At 39.3% G+C, this 20,315-nt stretch overlaps 1 protein-coding gene across 3 annotated transcripts in view; it reads left to right on the forward strand.

Moving 5' to 3' along the window:
* kdm2b.L (lysine (K)-specific demethylase 2B L homeolog) overlaps positions 1-18,242 on the forward strand; it is a 66,115-nt gene extending 47,873 nt beyond the window's left edge. For 2 of the 3 annotated variants that reach the window (XM_018263248.2, XM_041567686.1), the window contains 11 exons: positions 361-447; positions 7,144-7,368; positions 7,539-7,682; positions 8,975-9,061; positions 9,457-9,726; positions 10,587-10,625; positions 11,332-12,002; positions 13,021-13,184; positions 14,535-14,696; positions 16,242-16,460; positions 16,987-18,242. In XM_018263248.2, the coding sequence (XP_018118737.1) occupies positions 361-447; positions 7,144-7,368; positions 7,539-7,682; positions 8,975-9,061; positions 9,457-9,726; positions 10,587-10,625; positions 11,332-12,002; positions 13,021-13,184; positions 14,535-14,696; positions 16,242-16,460; positions 16,987-17,168 (2,250 nt within the window). In that variant the 3' untranslated portion in view covers positions 17,169-18,242. The remainder of the gene's footprint in view (positions 1-360; positions 448-7,143; positions 7,369-7,538; positions 7,683-8,974; positions 9,062-9,456; positions 9,727-10,586; positions 10,626-11,331; positions 12,003-13,020; positions 13,185-14,534; positions 14,697-16,241; positions 16,461-16,986) is intronic. The other variant, XM_018263257.2, reaches the window with a different exon arrangement.
* The last annotated feature ends 2,073 nt before the right edge of the window (positions 18,243-20,315 follow it).

The raw sequence follows: 20,315 nt of genomic DNA on the forward strand, positions 1-20,315 counted from the left end.
CAATGTCTTCTGGACATTGCCAAGGAAACATGAATGCACACTGTTCTTATAAAAAAAGGCTCCTGAATTTCAAATGAGATAAGATTAAGATATGTCTGCTGAAATATCAGAGTGAGCTTGTTCTGCACCATTATACTTTACTGTCTAAGGTAAAATAGAAGGAATAGTCTTATAAACAGAATATATTTTCTCCTCATTGGCTTCAGCAGCTTATAAAAGACACTGATATAAACAGGCATGCAGAAATATCTTGTGTTATTGAACAAGAAGATATGCTAATAATAATAAATAATTTAGAGCTATGTACAACACTGCTTGATTAGGCTGGTCCCAGCTAACAAAACTCTCTCCGTTACACAGACAGTACTAAAAGAACATGCAGATGATGACAACAATCTGGCCATTTCTGGTGTACCAGTGGTGATGTGGCCCAAGAAACCCAGCAAGGTGAGTATGAAGTGCAAGTAGTAGTTTCCAGAAGGGCTAGAGGACCTAAGTCAGCAAGGGCCACTGAGCTCACCAGGCTTTTTCCTGGTGTCCCACTGGCCCAGTCATCACTGGACCCACGAAACAGCTAGAGCTATACCTGAAATTTCCAACAGTAGGGTAAGCAATACCTTTTCCCCTACATACTGTATATAGAACAATCTAGAGATATACATAAATGAGAAAAAAAACGCTAACATGCTGATGGGCAAGATTATCAGTTTCTCAGGTTATTTTATAAACCAGATATATTTTCCAAATTCTGCTGGTCTTATTTAGTACAGATAACATTCATTGTGGATCTTTAAAGAACTACTCTATCTGGCTTGCAGTGGTAGCCATGTCTAGAAATGGGGCTTCAGTAGAGGAAATAAACAAATGCTGAAAAAGAGAGGAGAATGAATAAAGGGGAAGGACTGACACACAAAATAAAACATACAGCCGCTATTCTAAGTTAAAAAATGTATTACATAGGTCACATACAGGATGTTTTTACCAGTGTTATGCTCAGATGTGGTGGCTTATGTTAGCATTTTTCAGAGGTGGTCCACCACTGCACCTGCTTAGGCATCATGTTCTCCATATATTTTTATTGGTAGTGGGTAGCAGTGTTGGACCAAACTGGGTGTTTTGGACACTGCTGGATTTGGTGTGGGCTGTATCCATTCTTTACACCACTGAGAGGCTTTATTTCCTTGGATTTCAGAAAGTGCATGTGTTATTTTCTGACCGCTTAGTCACAGGGTGGTGCAATGTGCTAATAATATATATAGTATTCCCTTCACAGGTGGTTTTTAATACATTATGGGGTCAGCATGATGGCTGAGTGGTTAGCATTGATTCCTTGCAGCACTGTGGACCTAGGTTTGATTCCAGCTGGTTATTTGCAAGTAGCCTAGCCAACTGGGTGGTATAATGGTCAATGCCAGTATTATAAATTTACTGGCAATAATTACAATACAATTACAGCACATTACAGAAACTTGGATTTATTTTATTCTCGTGTTTTATTTAAATTAATATCACACACAGTTGTGTGATTGTCATTTCAATAAAGATAAAGTTTGTACGCAACTTTCATGCTTCTGACAAAAAAGCATTACAACTCTTGTGAGTAGGGTCGCCACCTGGCCGTTATTTTACCGGCCTGGCCAGTATTTACCGGCCTGGCCGGTTAAAATGATGGTTGATCCCAATGTTATTAATAGGGCAAAAAGATAAAAATATAGGAAGGCCGGTATTTTTTTTTCAGAAAGGTGGCAACCCTAGTTGTGAGTTGCAACCATAAATATTTAGGGTGGCAAGATATTGCCTTATATAAAATAATACCAAGTCAGTATGGGCAAGCATATTCCCCCACCATCCTTTTTATAGCAGCCAGATCTACAGGAGGGTTTAAATAATATTGGCATAGTGTAATTGTACACTGTAATTAATGTTTTGACCCTTATTTTGTGTGCTGGGATTACACAATGTATGTGGCTTAGCAGAAATGTAACACTCATTTCTGATTGTGTTAAAGCCATGCGTTCAGTTTAATATTGGGTGGTAGATAATTTTATGGGCATTTTATAACTTTTTTTTTTTTTTTTCAAGCCTCAGGTCGTCCTTTGCTGTAGCTAGGGTGAGCCCAGTTATTCCCCAAACTCCCTGGCACAGAAGGGGTGAAGGGTCTTCAGACTCTCCTTCGCCTCACGGCTACGGAGAATCCCTTTTGTCCATGGGTTCTGCCAAAGCTTCCCCCAGGGCACCTGGGGCAGAGCCCAAAAGGACTACTGCTCCCCTGCAAAGAAGACTAAATGTATAGAACACACATAGAAAACATATAAAAGACATAAATAAATACTATAAATAAGTGCTGTAAAAAGGTGCTGTGGTATAGCTCTGGCCAATCGCGAATATACAAATTTTCTCACTGCCCAAAAGGCTAGAGCGTTGAATAAAAGCAAAATAAAACCTTTAAAGTGTACAGGACCCAGCACAATACCCAAGGCTTTCATAATGCTATGGGCCTTTTATACATTATTATATATTTATATATAAACAAAAGGAGTCCGCACTCAAAGGTCTTGTGAAGAAAAAAAGTGAGTTTAATCAACGTTGCGGCTCGTAAACGTGAGCCGTCTTCAGCTTCACGTTTACGAGCCGCAACGTTGATTAAACTCACTTTTTTTTCTTCACAAGACCTTTGAGTGCGGACTCCTTTTGTTTATTTATATGCATGACCCTGTTCCTGCACCAAGGCTTCAATCAGGTATTCTGAGTGCACGAATCCTTTTTGTTTTTTTATATATATATATATTATAAATATATTAAAAAACAAACTATACGAAAAATTATGTACAACAATTATGTAGAACAACAAAGCTTACGGGGGGGGGGAAGGGTGAGTGGATGTGGAAGGGGGAGCAGGTTGAGGATAGTGGTTGATATGACTTGATATGACTGAAGCTTTATTTTCTATTTAAACCAATGGGAGGTGAATGGGGAGGAGAGGGTATTACTGCACTTGATCTTAGCTAAAAGGCTCCTACATTTAATGAGAATGCAGTGAAGGTGTCTTCTGTTGTGAATGCTTGACATTTGTAGATGCCTATATTCTAGAAAAATACTGCTTAGCCCATGCCCTTGATTGTACAAGCGTACCTGCCCCTCCTCTCCTGCTTGCAGCTGAATTGCTAGGCTGAAGCTGACTATTGGGTGTGATCAGCTCTCCAACCCTTTCCTGGGCTGAGCTCATGAATAATCACTAGCATGACACCCCTCCTCCCCCTTTGTGTAAGTAGTGTGTTCCGTGGCCCTCCTCCTCCTCCAACACCAGTGCAGGCTCAGTCTGCAGCGTCCCTCAGCTCTATGTCATACTGGGCCCTGATGTGGAGACATGGCTCTCTCTCTGAGCAATGATGATGAAGAGTATGATTCTGAACAGGAGCAGGTCAGTATTTAAGGGGATGGGGGGGATTTCACAATCCAGGAAAAACAGATTGATCCACTGGCTGAGATGCAGGAAACAGGCTTTTAGCTCATACTGCACTAGGGAGAGGTGGGGGAGGGACTAAACAGGGAACATTAAATGGTGTGCTAAATGGAGTTCTCCTCCGTGCGGCTGCTACTTTCATTGCTTAACCTGTAAATATTCTTTTGTGGATAAGCGAGGGCCTTTCAATGAGAAAACAATGCTGATTTATACACTGTAGGCCATCTGGAAGCCAAATGGTTACGCGTGCGTGTGTTCTATACTGGCATCTTTAAAACAAGCTCATTTAACATAATGGAATTTAACTTTTTTTCAGGTGAATGATTTTTCCTCAGGTGAATGATTTTTCACTTTAGTTATAGAGTTTCTGCCAACACAGAATCGGTTAAATGGCACAAGCTGACCCTGTGCATGACTAGAGCCCTAGAACTGACCCCTTGTTCTCCTAAATGACATGCGGTGTGCTCTCTTATGACAATACAAGCGGCTCTGCTTAGCAGCCAAAAGTATTAGGAGGCAACATTACCTTGTAGTGTCCCTGTCTAAGCTTCCTAAACCTGTGTTTGTATAAGAATGTTATGCAAATGCCCACACATAGGCTTGCGTGCAAATGAGCGTGTGCAGAGGTGGGGGCTGAGCAGTAATTCTTTTGTTATTAGCGTTGAGACCTTACTTGCTGCAAAGAACATGTTTAACCTGCTTCAGTTGTGAATGGGTTAATTGAGTGAAAACACAGCATTATTGTATCAGTCACAAAACATTGCTCTGCAACACCTTAGAGACTAGGCAATTTGTTTTATTAAGGAGATGTACTACATTTTTGGGAGTGGAAATTTATTAAAAAAAAGACAAAGGTAAGAAATGAAAGGATACAGTTTTTTTTACACATAATAATGCATTAGAATATCAATCCATGAATTGGCAAGGGTTTTTACAATTCTCTGCTGTCACGTATTACTTGCACTAGCTGTCAAAGGTACACTGCATTATCTTATTGTTATTATTAATTGTATATTCAGTAGAGCTGCTGATAACCCATAACAATGCAGTACCCTGTGAATATGTTATAAGAATGTTATGTTACCATCATGCAGAGGCTCCCCAACATGTTTACATATAAAATGTGTTGTGATTCAGCAACCCCTTGTTATGTTGATATACAGAGTGTGCAATATGCTGTCTTGCAGAGACCCCCTAGGTATCAATAAGTGTTCTTACACACAGTTATTTAAAGGAGAATTTTTGTGAATGATATAATAAAAATATAGTTTAACTATCCACATTGATCTCCTGCAATCCTGCACTGTCTGTGTAGCACTTGCTTAGTAGAATGCTTAGTAGCTGGCATATTCCAATAACTGGTCTTATGTCCTTTGGTTCTCCTTGCCTTAAAGGAACAGTAACACCAAAAAATTAAAGTGCATCAAAATAATGACTTGATTGTGCTGCACTCGTACAACTGGTGTGTTTGCTGCATAAGGACTACAATATTTTTTAGAAACAAGCTGCTGTGTAGCCATGGGGACAGCCATTCAAAGCTGAAAAAGGAGAAAAGGCACAGGATACTAACAGCTAACAGATAATCTCTGTAATATGCAATGGGATTCTTCAGAACGTGTCTGCGATCCATTGTGTATTTTGTGCTTGAATGGCTGCCCCTATGGCTACACTGCAGCTTGTTTATATAAACTATAATAATGTTTCTGAAGCAAACACACAAGTTTTACCAGTGCAGGCCAACAGTACATTATATTGTCAATGTAAATGTAACAAAAAAAACAAAAGCATTATTCTGCCATCAATATGTATTAATGCAGCTTAGTTATGAAGTTATGAACATGCGAGATCAGCATGCATTTCTCTATTTTCACATTTTAAAAATGCACCAACTGCATAAATATGTAGTGAATTGCTTTTGACAAATTGGAATGGATTGCGACTGTACTAAAACACAGATTTGAATGCCACATGAAGGCACAGTAAAATTTAATCAGTCTGGCTAAGTTGGTGGACATGTATTTTTGGGACAATGCTGACTAACCGTCCTGCCATTCCATTGGACTGCATTCAGCCAGGGGCGTAACTGTAGAAGAAGCAGACCCTGCAGGGGGCCCAGGAGGTATAGGGGCCCTAATTCATGAACAGTTTCAATAAATATTGGTAAAACAAGTTAACTGCTAAACATTTTGGGGGTCTGAAAAATTATTTGCTGTTGGGCCCAGTAATATCACTGCCACTGCATTTAGCTGCTGTTTTTTCTTGGTGGCTGTAAAGGCAAATTAACTGGGGGGGGGGGGGAGAGATAAGTGTCCAGGTCATAGACCCTTAAGGTACAAAGCACTTATTGGTACACATTGTGATTTGTTGGTAGAGAGACTTCTGTTGTGCTGATAAAGTGTGTGTAATGCTGTGATGTGCATACTCCTCAACATATAAACACTAATATATGAAGATCTATAGAATCCAATGTACATCTCTACGTTAACCCCCCCCCCTATTGTCTCTTGAATTTTAGCCTCTCTCACAGGTCTACAGCAGTAACTGATCCATCTCCCGCTGTCAATATTTTCCCCTGAAACCTATCTTAACCCCTCCATTCAAATGCATAGAATTGTCACCCCAATTCCTCACCCACAGAATCGTAACAGACCGGGATGGAACAGGGACAGGGCCAGAGATGTGACTAAGATGCCCAGATTGATTTGGGTACAGTTTGGCATCTCTGGGCTTGTTCTAGAAACAACCCCAATATGCTGGTGTACAGACGCTCAATACAAAGTGGTAGCTTTGTCTATGGCAGTTTAAAGCAGCAATTCTGCCATTTGCCACCATATCCAGATTCCTATTCGGGACCTGCTGTTCTTTCATAAAGAGACATCTCATTTTGCTGTATGTTATATGCTGAAATGCCGAGCCAGTAATGTGCTATAATACAGAGGGCACATAATGCAGCAATACATCTCATAGGGTCCTGAGACAATTTGCACTTGGTTGTCAAGCACAGGACACACAGTAGATAACTGACCATTTCTGAAGAATCGCATTGTATACTACAGAGCTTATCTATTATCTGCTTGTAGCCTGTGCCTTTCTCCTTTTTCAGATTAAAATAGCCCCATGGCTGCACAGCAGGTTGTTTATATTAACTTTTGTAGTGTTTCTGAAGCAATCACACCAGTTTTACCAGTGCAGTGGAACAGTACATTATATTTTTATTTACTATAAAATACTTAAATTTTTTGGTGTTACTGTTCCTTTAATATCTATTATTTCTGCCAAGCAATTGCAAATGCTATCTGGTTTCTGTGGTGACTGATCCCCCAGAATATATATACGTCCACAGTCACCTGACCACCAGCTATCACATACAGATATACATGGCATCTTCGATTGATTATGACAGCTTTGCATTATTGCAGTTCTGCACTCAAACTGTATACATGGCTGTAGCATATCAAATGCCAAGCTACTAAGCCACCAACATGCCCATTTCTCCAGTAGAGTGAGATGCCCAAGACCTGCATTACCTTTACATTTATGGTACTAGATGTGTGCATTGCCAGCATCCCTCCTCATCTGGATAAGAGTCTGGGTGTTTAATATCAGTGAACATTGTATATCTTAAAACTGACATGCTTTCCATTTGTATTCAACACAATGTTTTCCTTGTTTTATGTCAGAACCGGGCAGTTGGAAGGCCCAAAGGGAAAATTGCCAGTTCACCTGCAGTGAAACTCTCTGCTAACAGAACTAGTGCAGGTGCACGTCGCCGGAGGACTCGATGCCGTAAATGTGAGGCATGTTTACGCACCGAGTGCGGGGAGTGTCACTTTTGCAAGGATATGAAGAAGTTTGGGGGTCCAGGAAGAATGAAGCAGTCGTGTATTATGCGCCAATGCATTGCAGTAAGTGTTTTCTTCTTAAAGTTGTTTTAATAAGCAGCTGTAGCCTCTATTTCTGTTATCTTTGTCAGATTTACTGTTTAACCTATTTTCTTCGATTATGAATTCTTTTGTTTCAGTCTCTGAATAAATGCCTGTACATGTTTATTTTTCCTTTAATTTTTTTTTCTTAGCCTGTTCTTCCTCATACTGCTGTTTGCCTGGTGTGTGGAGAAGCAGGGAAGGAGGATTGTGTAGAGGGACAAGAAGCTAAGTTTAATGTCATGCTGATGGAATGCTCCATCTGTAATGAAATAATCCACCCAGGATGCCTTAAGGTAAGCCCAGACAAAATTAAACTCTATGTTTTAGGCTCTTTTTTAAAAAAGATGGATCCATGAGGAATGGGGAGAAAGAGTAATCTTGGATTATCTTTTACCTTACAAATGTATACATTTGACGAAAACCAGAGGACCATTGCCATTGAATTCCATAAAATAATGGCCACAGCAGAGCATTTAGCACTTATGCACCTGAAGAAGCCGGTTCTCCGGTGAAACGCTTTGGGTGGCATAGGTGGACAGTGGGGGACCAGCTCCCATTTGCTCCCTACGTAGCTAGGCAGTCACACTCTGGGAAACAAACGGACGGGTGGTCTGGACGGGCTGGTTGCAGCTAATTAATGACAAGGTGACATACTTTGTAGCATAATTTTTGAGCCTACTTAGCTATTTGTTTGTGAAGTGTTAAGAAAATTCATTCGCTAAGTGGCAACGCCATTCATGAATGATGCATTCGAGATCACTATCAGAACTTAAACTGGGCACTGTACCACTTGTAAAATGATAAGAACAAGGGGTTAATTTACTTATACCATATTTTTGATCACACTCGTGTGGATAGTGGCTGAATGGTGATCAGTTCACTATTTCCCTACTTGTCCATCCTCTGTATTTTTAACTTTTTTGTATTTTTATGGACATGGTCCAGCATCATTGGGGTGTATCCCCAATGGTGAGTTTTATCAGCATGGACTTTTTTATGTGAGTTCAATAAAAGTTATTTTTTAATTGTTAAACTACCATAGCACCTGAACTAGTTAACTGGAGGACTGCACAGTGGATACAAAAGCCATGATGTATTCCACTTTGTAACTCCTCAATAGATACACATGTTTGTTACAATTGTTATAATTTGTTACTCTTAATAGTTAGCGGCCACAGCAGTGCATGAAAGAGACACCTGCATCATTGGTGTAAAACCACATTTAAAATGGTACTGGTTTCTGTGCACCTAGGCATTATATATTCATTAAAATGCCTGGAAACCTAGCTTTTTATTTGAATAAAGAAACAGCACTTCATAGGTTTCTATGCAACAATGCAAAGGCCAAGGGTCACACTTTAAAAGGGTTAGATAGCATAGATTTTAGTACATTGTGTTAATTATAAAAGTACATATTTTTACATCTTCAAGTGCCAAATGATTTTTCCCCCAAATGTTTACTTTTATGTCTGTTTAGAATCAATTTTTAAATCTTTTTTTGTAAGATGTTTGTGGTTAAAAAGGGAAGGGGAAGTAGTGTGGTGCTGATAGGTGTGATGTGTGATATCTCTCTATATTTCTACAGACAAAGGAGTCAGACGGTGTAGTAAATGATGAACTTCCAAACTGCTGGGAGTGCCCAAAATGCAATCATGCTGGGAAAACTGGGAAAGTGAGTCTAAAGTAACTGCTCTGATAAGAAGCCATGGTTGTCTAGCTTGTGACAAAGAAGCATTCCATATATGTAAAAGGGAGGATGTTTAATATAAATACTTTGCATTGGACAGCTCAATATTAGTGCATTTGATATTTATGCTTTAATGGTTTATAGTATAAATGGCCCCATTGCTGTTATCAGAATGATTTACATTATTCTTATTTAGCACATCTTTATGCTGCCATATCTGGTTAATAACAATTATTAAACTGTGTTTTAACACCATTCATATATACATATTAAAAATAACTCATTTGCACACCATATATAAATTTTCTATCCATAATTACAGTTTACCCACCATCTTTAGACATTAGATATAAAGTTGCTTTTTCTTTTGTCACTTTTTGGTCTACAAGCAAAAAAGAGGCCCGGGATTCAAATACGCTTCCAATCTGCCTGGGTCGCTTCTTAAGGAACAGAAGGTGAATCGAGACAATAAGGAGTTAACTGAGATTGTGAAAAAGAAAGTGGAGCGAGAGGAGACCCCCAAGCAGATCCCAGAAGAGCAGCCCAAAAAGAAGCCTACTGAGGGAATCATTAAAAAGAAGCCAGAAGATGGACATGTTAGGAAGAAACGAAAATTTGAGAAGCCTCCAGATCCCTCAGTGAGGAAACGGGTGAGAAAATCGAAAAGATGAGTGGTTTAGGGAAAGAGAAGGACTGCTGATAAAAATGGAAAAAAATTGGTTAAAGAGCCTAACAATTCTAATTTGTTTGTTTCAAGAAATGTTGATTTAGGTTTTGTGATAACATTGTCACATTTATATAATCAAAACACTTTGGGAATAATCACACTTGTACAAAACAGGTTCCCAGTTATTTCTAATGGGAAGTAAAGTAACATTCTAAAAGACACACACACACACACACCTGGCCTCTACTCTGAAGTCAACCCACACGGGTAGAATTCCTAACAGGGATTTACCCTGTGTTTAATTGTGCCAAACAACTACAATGTTTCTGGAGCGTGCCCCTTTGTTGGGTATTGTGTGCTGGCGTTTTCATTGCTTTCTAAATGCCCATGACTCCTCAGCTCAATCTTATTGGGTTTTGTTATGGTGGGGAAAGTGTAAAATTATTTATTTTCCCTTGACCACCTCCTTCCCCCCCCCATCCTTTAAAAAAAAAAAAGTAATGCCTACTTATGCCTGACCTAACAATGACCAAAGTTGTTAATGTTAGAAGGAAGCTTCTGAGAATACTGTGATTCTGTAACATTTTTCATAGAGGTCTCGCATAAGGCTCTTCTGAAAATGATATATATATAGTAGCCTTTCATTTTAGTTTTAAAGAGAATGAGGGAGGAAATTGGGGATGCAATTCCAGAGGTTAGACAGAAAGCCAGCATAAAGCAGAGAAAATAAGTGAGTAGGAGGTGGCTCTGGGAGAAATTGAAGAGTTGGGTAGGAATGTATGGAAGTTTTATCAATTACTATATATCATTAAAAGTGATTCATTCTATGTCTTATTTTTATAGTTAAAGCTTGTGAAAGAAGAGAAGCTCTTGAGGAAAAAGGTATGTTTTAGTTTGTGATTAGTTATTAAAGTAAATGCAGATGTACTGCTTAGTAATAGCTTGCAGGAAAAAGTCCAGGTATTTTTTACCACGAGAAAAGCTTGATTAAAATGATTTAGCATGATTTACCACAATTAAAAGCTTAATATGATCTGGACAATTGTAAAGAATTTACAAGGAAACAATCATGATATTTAATATGAGCTTCAGCTTATTAAAATAAGAAACTTTCTAAATACATTAGCCACATTTTCTAAAATAATAATAATAAAAGAATCCAGTTGCTCTTCTCTAACCCTTTGTGTTGATTCATTTAGCTCTAATATATACCATTGGTCTGTGCTCCCTATATATAGAAGAACACTAGGTATATGAGCCAATAGTAAACTCCGACATATACACATTACCTTCAGCAAAGGTAGCAGAAGACAGTAGGGAAAGAATGAGCTGGCACTAACAGAAACTCCAATTTATAGGCTGAGTGTAAACAATAAAATTAAAATGGTTATTATACCAATAATGTCTACAAAAAGTCATGAGCTTTTTGCACTACAAGGCTCTTACTGGGGTAGTGCTTATAGGCTTCATACTCATAGACGCAAGAAATTGTTCAAAAATATACTAGCCATTGGAAACAAAAGGAAATTTGTTTTATCATCCAGACGGATGCTGATACATTCAAATTTATATATGTTTTTTATTCCAGAGGAGATCATGGAAAACACCAGATGAACGCGCAATGATGGCAAAAACACTTAGGCGTATAAAACAAGAGCCAGATGATGATTTGACTGAAGCCGCGCCAAAAGCCAAGGAAAGTGACCAGTCAAGGTCTAGCTCTCCTACTGCAGGTCCAAGCACAGAGGGGTCAGAGCCTAAGGAAAAGAAGAAGATTAGGAGAAAGCGGCGTGTTTCCAATAAGGAACTTAGCAAGGAATTAAGCAAAGAGTTGAACCAGGAGATACAAAAAACTGAAAGTAGTTTGGCCAGTGAGAACCACCATCCTATTAAATCTGAGCCAGAAAGTGACAACGAAGAGTCAAAAAAATGCATATCTACCAATGGAGAAAGGATGCATCATTTTAGCAAAGGATTAAATGGCACTCCAAAGGAACTGAGGCATGAGCTGTTTCCCAGTCTGAAAACTACCCCAAGGGCTAACAATCGCCCACCACCATCCTTGTCACCTCCTAAATGCATGCAAATGGAGCGGCATGTAATAAGGCCACCCCCTATTAGTCCCCCCCCAGACTCCCTGCCTCTAGCAAATGGAGCAGCCCATGTGATGCAGAGAGAAGTCTGGATGGCCATTTTTAGCTACCTCAGCCACAGGGACTTGTGCATTTGTATGAGAATCTGCAGAACATGGAACAGATGGTAATCACATTTTTTTTAGTTTCTGTTTGCATAGGCAAATACTGATACAGACTGTGATCTGTTATTTCATACATTTTAAAGGGGTTGTTCACCTTTAAGTTAACTTTTAGTATGATGTAGAGAGTGATATTTTAATTTTTATTGTTGGTTTTTCAGTCATTTAGCTTAGTTAGAGGAGTAATAAAAACTACAGACAGTAGCTGAAGCTCTTTTACTTTCTGTCGTTCCAAGAATTTGGGTTGGCTCCAAACAAATGAGCAATCATATGTTTCCATACACATTTATGCCCACTCATAGGGTATCCATGGAGGATCAGGCACTATTTTAAGGGCAAGGGCACTGTCAGACAGACAGTTTCACATGCTTTCCCTTTTGCTTAAATCCCTGTGTGAGGGTCACCCATTCTCTCTCTCCTTTTTTTGGGGTGAAGGAGGAGGCACAGTTAGTGAGATATTTGTGCTCACAGGTTCAAAAGCAACTTCTTAAGCTTGTTTAAAATACATTTATTATTGCCAGAAAAAAAATCCTTGTTCCTAGAGGAACACGTATTAATGTATATTATCAGTGCACATTCAGACTTGTCTTATCTGGACCTAACCCTAAAATATCTTGGGATTCAGAATATTGCAGTTCTGTCATTCTTATATAATAATGTTATTAAAATAATGCTACCAACAATTGTATGTATTGCCTACCTCAGATCCCCTTCTATTATATGTAGTGGTTATTGTATGTAAATGCAAATATCTGTAATGTGGGGAGCTAATAATGCCCATGTGCCATAAGCTTTGCCGATTCTATTGTATATAACGTGGAGTCATTCATTGAGGATTCTTCTGTTTTATTTTGCACATTTTCTAAAGAGAAGCAAAGCACCATTACCAAACAAGCACACCGTTTATTCGAAGGGCTATGGCCGATGGGAAGATTTGTTGCCTGCTATAAACAGTACTTGTGATAACATCCCATGTATGACATACGTTGAAGAGTAATAATAAAATGTATTTTGTTTTCACAGGTGTTGTGATAAGAGGCTATGGACACAAATTGACTTAAACCGATGTAAATCAATCACTCCACTCATGCTAAGTGGCATTATTAGGAGACAGCCAGCATCACTTGACCTTAGCTGGACAAACATATCCAAAAAACAACTCAGTTGGCTTATAAACCGGCTTCCAGGTAGGATATGGAAAGTGCATTCATCTGCAGAATGTTTCTAGTTGGTAATATCTCCCTAACCCAAACTTACATTTAAATATGAAAATGTGTTGAGGGGGCATGATATGTCTGCAAATCACATGAATACTAGGAAATGCAAGCATATAGAGAACAGTAACCTTTTCTTAAAAATAATATAAAACTATTCATCAAATAAAATGCTTTACACATTATACGGTTGTTTTCAGGCATAAAAAGTCCTTTTATTCTGAAGGTAATATTCCTTTAACATATACAAGATCCTGTCTGTGCACTAGACAATCAGGATCTCTGAACAGATATTGTACAAAACAATGTTTTCCTTCACTGTCTCATCTGCCAAAGCACCATCAACAAGGTGCATTGGTAAATTACATTTTCAGATTAGATAGTTCCCACAGGAAGACCTGCCAAAACTGAGCCCAAAACTGATAAACCCGCCCAGCTGGTCAAGCTGTATGGTTGGAATCTGCCAAACTGCAAACTTGAGGCATTTTCACTAAACTTGGTGACATCTGCCAATTGTAGATGCTGATCAGACGTTTACGGTCAAAAAATGAGAGTATCTGCGCATTTATACAATTGTTAGCCAACTAGGGTTACCACCTGTACAAAAAATGATGCGATCCGCTCTGAGCTCACCCAGTGTTACTGTGTCCTCCTGGCCGCAGCCTGTGTGAGACGCCAGCCGCTTCCCGCCGGTATTCAATGTAAGACACTCGGTATTCTCATCACATTCGGCGCTAGTCCAGGACGCGGTATGTAGGCAACAGCATCGGTGCAAAAAAGGCTTTATTTCAACACACACATGAGTGAGGATTACAGCGGTGGGTATACAGGGCTGACTGACTTACGCGTTTCTTGCCGGATCTCCCGGAACTTCTTCAGAGTAAAAATCACATGACTCCAGACTTAAATAGCTAAAGTGATTTACATCCGTGTTAGAAATACAGGTGCATTTGGATTATATGTGTAATTAACACTCTTATCTTAAGTATCGTTACTTAAAATGTGCATATTGCTCTTGTATATTATATTATATCTTAAAACAAAGAGCAATTAAAATATAAAGCATTGCGTTCATATTTTAATACAAATAATTAAATAAGTGTGGTGAAACAAGTGAAAATAGGAAAACAATTATTTGTAAATAGGGTTACCACCTGGCTGGTATTTTACCGGCCTGGCCTGTAAAAATGATGCTTGATGCCAAAATTGTTAATAAAAAATGGCAAGAATATGCCTAGGAAGGCCTGTATTTTTCTCCAGAGAAGGTGGCAACCCTATAGCCAACCCTTTGATTTACCATTTATTATTTTTCCTCCCCCACAGCTCTCCGGGACCTTAACTTGTCTGGTTGTTCTTGGATTGCCGTTTCAGCTCTTTGTAGTTCCTGCTGCCCTTTACTTAGGACACTCAATGTCCAGTGGGTAGAAGGACTAAAGGATGCACAAATGAGGGATCTCTTATCTCCTCCAACAGATAATAGACCAGGTATGGCTAAGGTGGCTGTCTCCCCAAACTGTATAGGTAGGGTTTGTTTGGAAACTCTTGCTAAATACAAATGAAAAATGCTCGTATAATATAACATTGTCAAGTTCCCTACTGTAAATATCACTACCACCAAATAGTTGAGTGTCCAAGTGGGATTAGTCTGTTAAATGGACACTTTAAGGGGCAGTAAACCTTTTTTTTCCTATTGCTTTCTTCTGCTTACAATTTTTCTAAAATATAGCTTTTAAATGTTTTCTTACAATTTCTGTAATAGGGTTGTGTGGGCTGGCACTTGGACTGGTCTGGGCCAATGAAAACTTTTTTTAGGTGGGTGAGTGGAAGGTCAGACCTTGTCTACAGCTTCTCTCTGGTGTTGAGATCAGCCCAGCCCTTTGGCGATCTTCCTCCTGGCCACCTGCCTCTTTTATTCATTCATTTGCTTTTCCCTGCCCCCTCCAATGCAATTGCTTTGGTTGCCACCCAATCGGTAAAAATAACGGTTGATCCCAATGTTTTAAATAGGGAAAAAAGATAAACACATAGGAAGGCTGGTATTTTTTTCCAGAAAAGTTGGCAACCCTAATTCTAAATGATACAGGAGTTGATACATTTTTATCTTTGTCCCTGCTGAGAAGAATCTCTGAGTTTAAGTTGTAAGACTTGATACAATAGTTGCTAATATTACACCGCTGCTGCTGCTGAGAAATGTATCCACTAATGTAGTAAACTGTAAGGCTGGTGGCACACGGTAAGATTTGGGGGGGGGAGGGGTGCCACCAGATGGTGAGAGTTGCGGAAGAGAAGGAGAAAAGGAAGCTAAATATTTGTTATTCAGCTTTCTGCATACACCAAGCCTAGTGATTTCTACATAAAGTAATTCATGTTACGGTGTTAGTCCCCTATTGAAGGCTTTTGAGGTGCTGGGTCCACGGGTACCACTCCAACTCCCCCTCATATCCTCTGTCCAAAAGAGTGTCTGATTAATTCCATCGCCCTGATCCAATTCACTTTAGTGATTAATGTTTGCAGTCCTGGAAGTTGTGTTTTTTTCCAGTTTGCTGCTAGGAGAGATCGTGCTGCTGTTAGGATATGCATGACTAGCTTGCATGTGTTCTGGGAGTGTGGCTCTTTAATTCTCATGCCCAGAAGAAATGTGCATGGGCCAGTGTTTTAAATTGTAGTTAAGTGCATTAGCACATGTATGGGAGCCAAGATGGGGGTAGTGATCTGAATGTAGAATCTTGGATTGGTCAGTGCAACTTAGTTATGTACTTGTGCCATGGGACAGCGGGGAATTTAATATCTCCTGTCAGTCTGGGCTTTACAGGACCTTTAACAGGCAGAATACTTCATAGGAGGGCAACTTTGCTGCTGGCTTATCCCCTACCCCGCACTAGAAGCAACACTGCAGTTTTTTGATTGACTGGGCAATGGGATTTGCCTGGGCCATTTATCTGTCCACCCCGTATGAAGTTTATATATGAGGCTCTCGCCATCTTGCAGTACAAGAATTGATTGTAGAACCAACTGTTTTTTTCCATGCAGGTCAGATTGATAACCGCAGTAAGCTGAGAAATATCACAGAGCTCCGGCTGGCAGGCTTGGATATCACTGATGCCTCGCTTCGCCTTATGATTCGGCATATGCCTCTCCTTGCCAAATTAGACCTGAGCTACTGTAACCACGTCACGGATCAGTCAATCAACCTGCTCACAGCAGTGGGGACCTCCACCAGGGATACCTTATTAGAAATGAACTTGTCAGGTAAGCAGTGCCAGAAGCTTGCAATATATTTTCCTTTTGTTATTGTTTATAATGTTGAAAGTAAGTCTTGGATTATGCTTTCATTGTGCACCTCTTAACTAGGGATTCTCTCTAGTTATTTAGTGCATTTAATTAAACTGGTACTGACCATATGTCGTATATACATACTGACCAAGAATTCTTATAGATGTACACTAGGCAGAGAACTGTATTGCTACGGGCCATTACATTTCCAAGATTTTACATGTGATTAACAGCAGTAACGCCAATATGAATATATATAGATTTTATTAATATGGTAAGCATACGATAAAGCATAATATGTAAGCAAAGGTTCCTGTGTCACAAATCAAAATGGGCAGCACTCCAAAGGTTCCTGTGCACCGGAATTTTATTTAGATTAGTAGTCACTACTGCCCCTTTAAACAGTCCTATTTTAGTAACCTGCTCACTTGTACCCCAGTCTTGCTATTCTCTTTGAACTCTCTGCAGAGTCTGTTACATCTGTATTTTCCTTTATTTCTAGACTGCAATAATGTTACAGATCAGTGCCTGACTTTTTTCAAACGCTGTGGGAACATCTGCTTGATTGACCTCCGATTCTGTAAGCAGGTCAGCAAGGAAAGCTGTGAGCAGTTCATAGCAGAAATGTCTGTGATTGTACAGTTTGGCCAAACCGAAGAAAAGCTTCTTCAAAAGGTCAGCTAATGTGACTCCATCTGCAGTGGAAAGAGAATAGTGGCCTTATCAGTAATAAGGTTCCAGCGATGTACCAGTCCAAACGTATTCTACCCGTGAGCGACTTCTCCAGCACTCTGCATACCAGCTGCTTAAGGTTGAAATACTGAACCAATGTTTGACCTTCCCAGGACACTTAAATTTACAAGGGCATGTGCTTTGGTTGTGTTCATTTTATGGGCTCCAAACTGTTTCACTTTTCTAGTGTCTTTAGAAATGCAACCTCACCAAGCGTTTTATTAAGCCTTCCCAGATCCAGTGACCATCTTATGTTCTGCAGAAGTTATTTTTGTATAAAAGTATTGAAAAGGTATATTTAAAACCCATGGATGGAAAGCAGTATTTGTTCTTTTGGCTGGCTGTGTACAATAAGTTATCAGAAAGCATCAGCTGAGCCCAGATCATTGTGTAGTAGCCACTTATGAAGCATGACTTAAAGCTCTTTCTGCATATGCATGCATTGATGTCCATGTATTAATTTCAAGGCATTTTGGCAATCAGCTTTTCAGCATCTTAAGACTGCGCACAGCATGAACTCTTGTGGCCTGTCCAACCATTATAGAGCGATGCAGAGAAAGTCAGCCAAGACAAGTCCATCCCATCTCATGCAAAGCTTCCAGCACAGTAGGGCTCAGATTGTAACATACAGAAGTGCCATTGTTGTAGTTCTACTTGTTTTTCAAAGGCTCTCCTGGGCCAGTTTCAATTTTGAATTTATATTTATTGTTCAGAGGACAGAGGAGAAATTTGAACCAATTTCCTGGTTACAGGTTATTCTTATTCAGTTAAAAAAAAAAAAAAAAAAAAAGGCCAGGTACCATGAAGAGTTTTTCTTCAGAGACCACTAGTGCATCTCTTTTTTGTAAAATAGATGCTCCTTTGCACTGGAAATGTAAGAATCCACAAGCGGAGACTCAGATGCAAGTCTATCCCACTCCTAGGCCTTGGAGTCAGATGTATACTTTTTTTATTGTAAGTAACGTTGTTGGATTTAAAGTGTATCATGTTTATTTATGGACACGTTTATTAAAATATTTTACAAGATGGTCTGTGTCATGCCTTTATTTTTTTTTCCACCCTACAAAGCAGGTAAATTGACCAATGATGTACCTGATCTGGGAGGTTATCTGATTTCACTCACACCAAATTCCCCCGAGATTAGGACTCACATCCACTTACTTGCAATGAACCTGGAGGTGAGACTTCTGACAATGTTTCACTGCAGTTTTATTGACCTCCGTTGTATCACATTGTCAGTATTCCCATCTGACTTCAATGCAGGTCCTTCTAAGCTGATTCAGTTCCAGGTAACCCCCTAAAATCATAGCAAACACTGTAAGCAGCTTGGGATGCGCAGAATCCAGAATTCAGTTTGGCCAAATCTCTTTTTGCTGGATCCGTTTCAACCAAATCTTAAAAGGATTCTGTCATGTCTATAGTGTCGTTTCTATTACTAAATTATACTGTGTTCAGTGCAAATAATTCACTCTGCCATTAAAAATGTTATACTTAATCCAATAAATGTATTCTTTTTATCTGTTATATTGGTTTGTAGGCAGCCTCTCAGTGCACTGGGCCTGATCCTGTGCTTTCAGGAAGAGATGAAATATTTTCTTACTACTCAGTGTAACTGAAGGAGTCACTGTTGGGCAATTTACTATTGGGTACTGTTCTCATTTCTACCACTAGGTGGGGCATGGGAGCATTTTTAGCAATGCAGGTATCCAGTAGCTGTTATCTTGTTATAATACACAAGAATCAAGAATATCCTGTAAATGATATCCTTATAAACGATGCTAAGTGATTTAATCAGTTATAACCAAAGATTAGTGATGTCATTTCTGTCACATGACTCACTGAAACCTGTGTATTATCATATATAAAGTACACCCTGTTCCCTCTCTCCCCCTTGCTATTTGCTCTGGCCATTGAGCCCTTAGCAATCCAATTTAGGCAAGCTCCCACATTAGAGGGATGGTGTTTGGGACCAGCGGAAGAAAGGATATCACTCCGGACGATCTGCTGGTATATCTGGCAGACGCAGGACATTCACTAGCTACCTTAGCCACCATTATGACACAATTAGGGAGGTTGTCTGGACTGCGGGTCAGCTGGGACAAATCCGCCTTACTACAAGTAGACCCAACACCCCTTCCTGCTTTACCACGGGAGATCCCAATCATAGTGATGGGGGAATTTAAATATCTCTGAATTAATATTAACCCAGACTTATGCACCTCTATACCACGCAACCTGGAACCAGTCGAAGCTTCCACTGACATTGTAGGGGAAAATTAACATATTTAAAATGGTGTATCTGCCACGATTTATATAGATATATAGATATATATAGAAAATAAAGGTTTCCTCGATCAGTAGAATCAATGGAAATTGTAGAGATCACACTCGCAGGTCTTAAGTATAGTAAGAAGATTTTTATTGTCCACAATAAAAATCTTCTAACTATACTTAAGACCTGCGAGTGTGATCTCTACAATTTCCATTGATTCTACTGATCGAGGAAACCTTTATTTTCTGTACTAAAGCTGTAGATTTGAGTACCCATGTCATTATATATCTGGGCCCTTGGTTTGTACATACATATTCACTGTAAGATTCATCACTTGCAGTGTAATAAAAATGTTTCCATATGTAACAACATCCAATGATATTTTATCACATGTAATTATTCAGCCATTTGGAGTATGAAATAAATCCAACAAATAAGAATATTGAGCCAGACAAAAGCTAATGCACATGGATGTGTATACACATATACCCCCAAACATTATTGGACTGCCCACCCAGAACTTTCTAAACTAACACAGCTGTGTCACCATGTTTATTACCTATTCTCCCTATACATCACCCTGACTGAAAGCTTAAGACACTTACATTTTCTATAAACAATTGGTGTGCTCGTTTAGCCAATATGTAATAAAGTAATGGTCTAAATTTATACTGCACCAATCATTTGCCATCCTGGTCAGCAACTGGATCACATGGGGACATGTTTAGATTCCTCATAAGAGAACCATACTGTATACCTGTACATGACCTGACCCAACTGTCAGGAGCGCTCTTCTGCCTGTTCTCCCTCGTCGATGTTGCATCCAA

This window comes from Xenopus laevis, chromosome 1L (assembly GCF_017654675.1).
Source record: "Xenopus laevis strain J_2021 chromosome 1L, Xenopus_laevis_v10.1, whole genome shotgun sequence".
Taxonomy (NCBI): Eukaryota; Metazoa; Chordata; class Amphibia; order Anura; family Pipidae; genus Xenopus; species Xenopus laevis.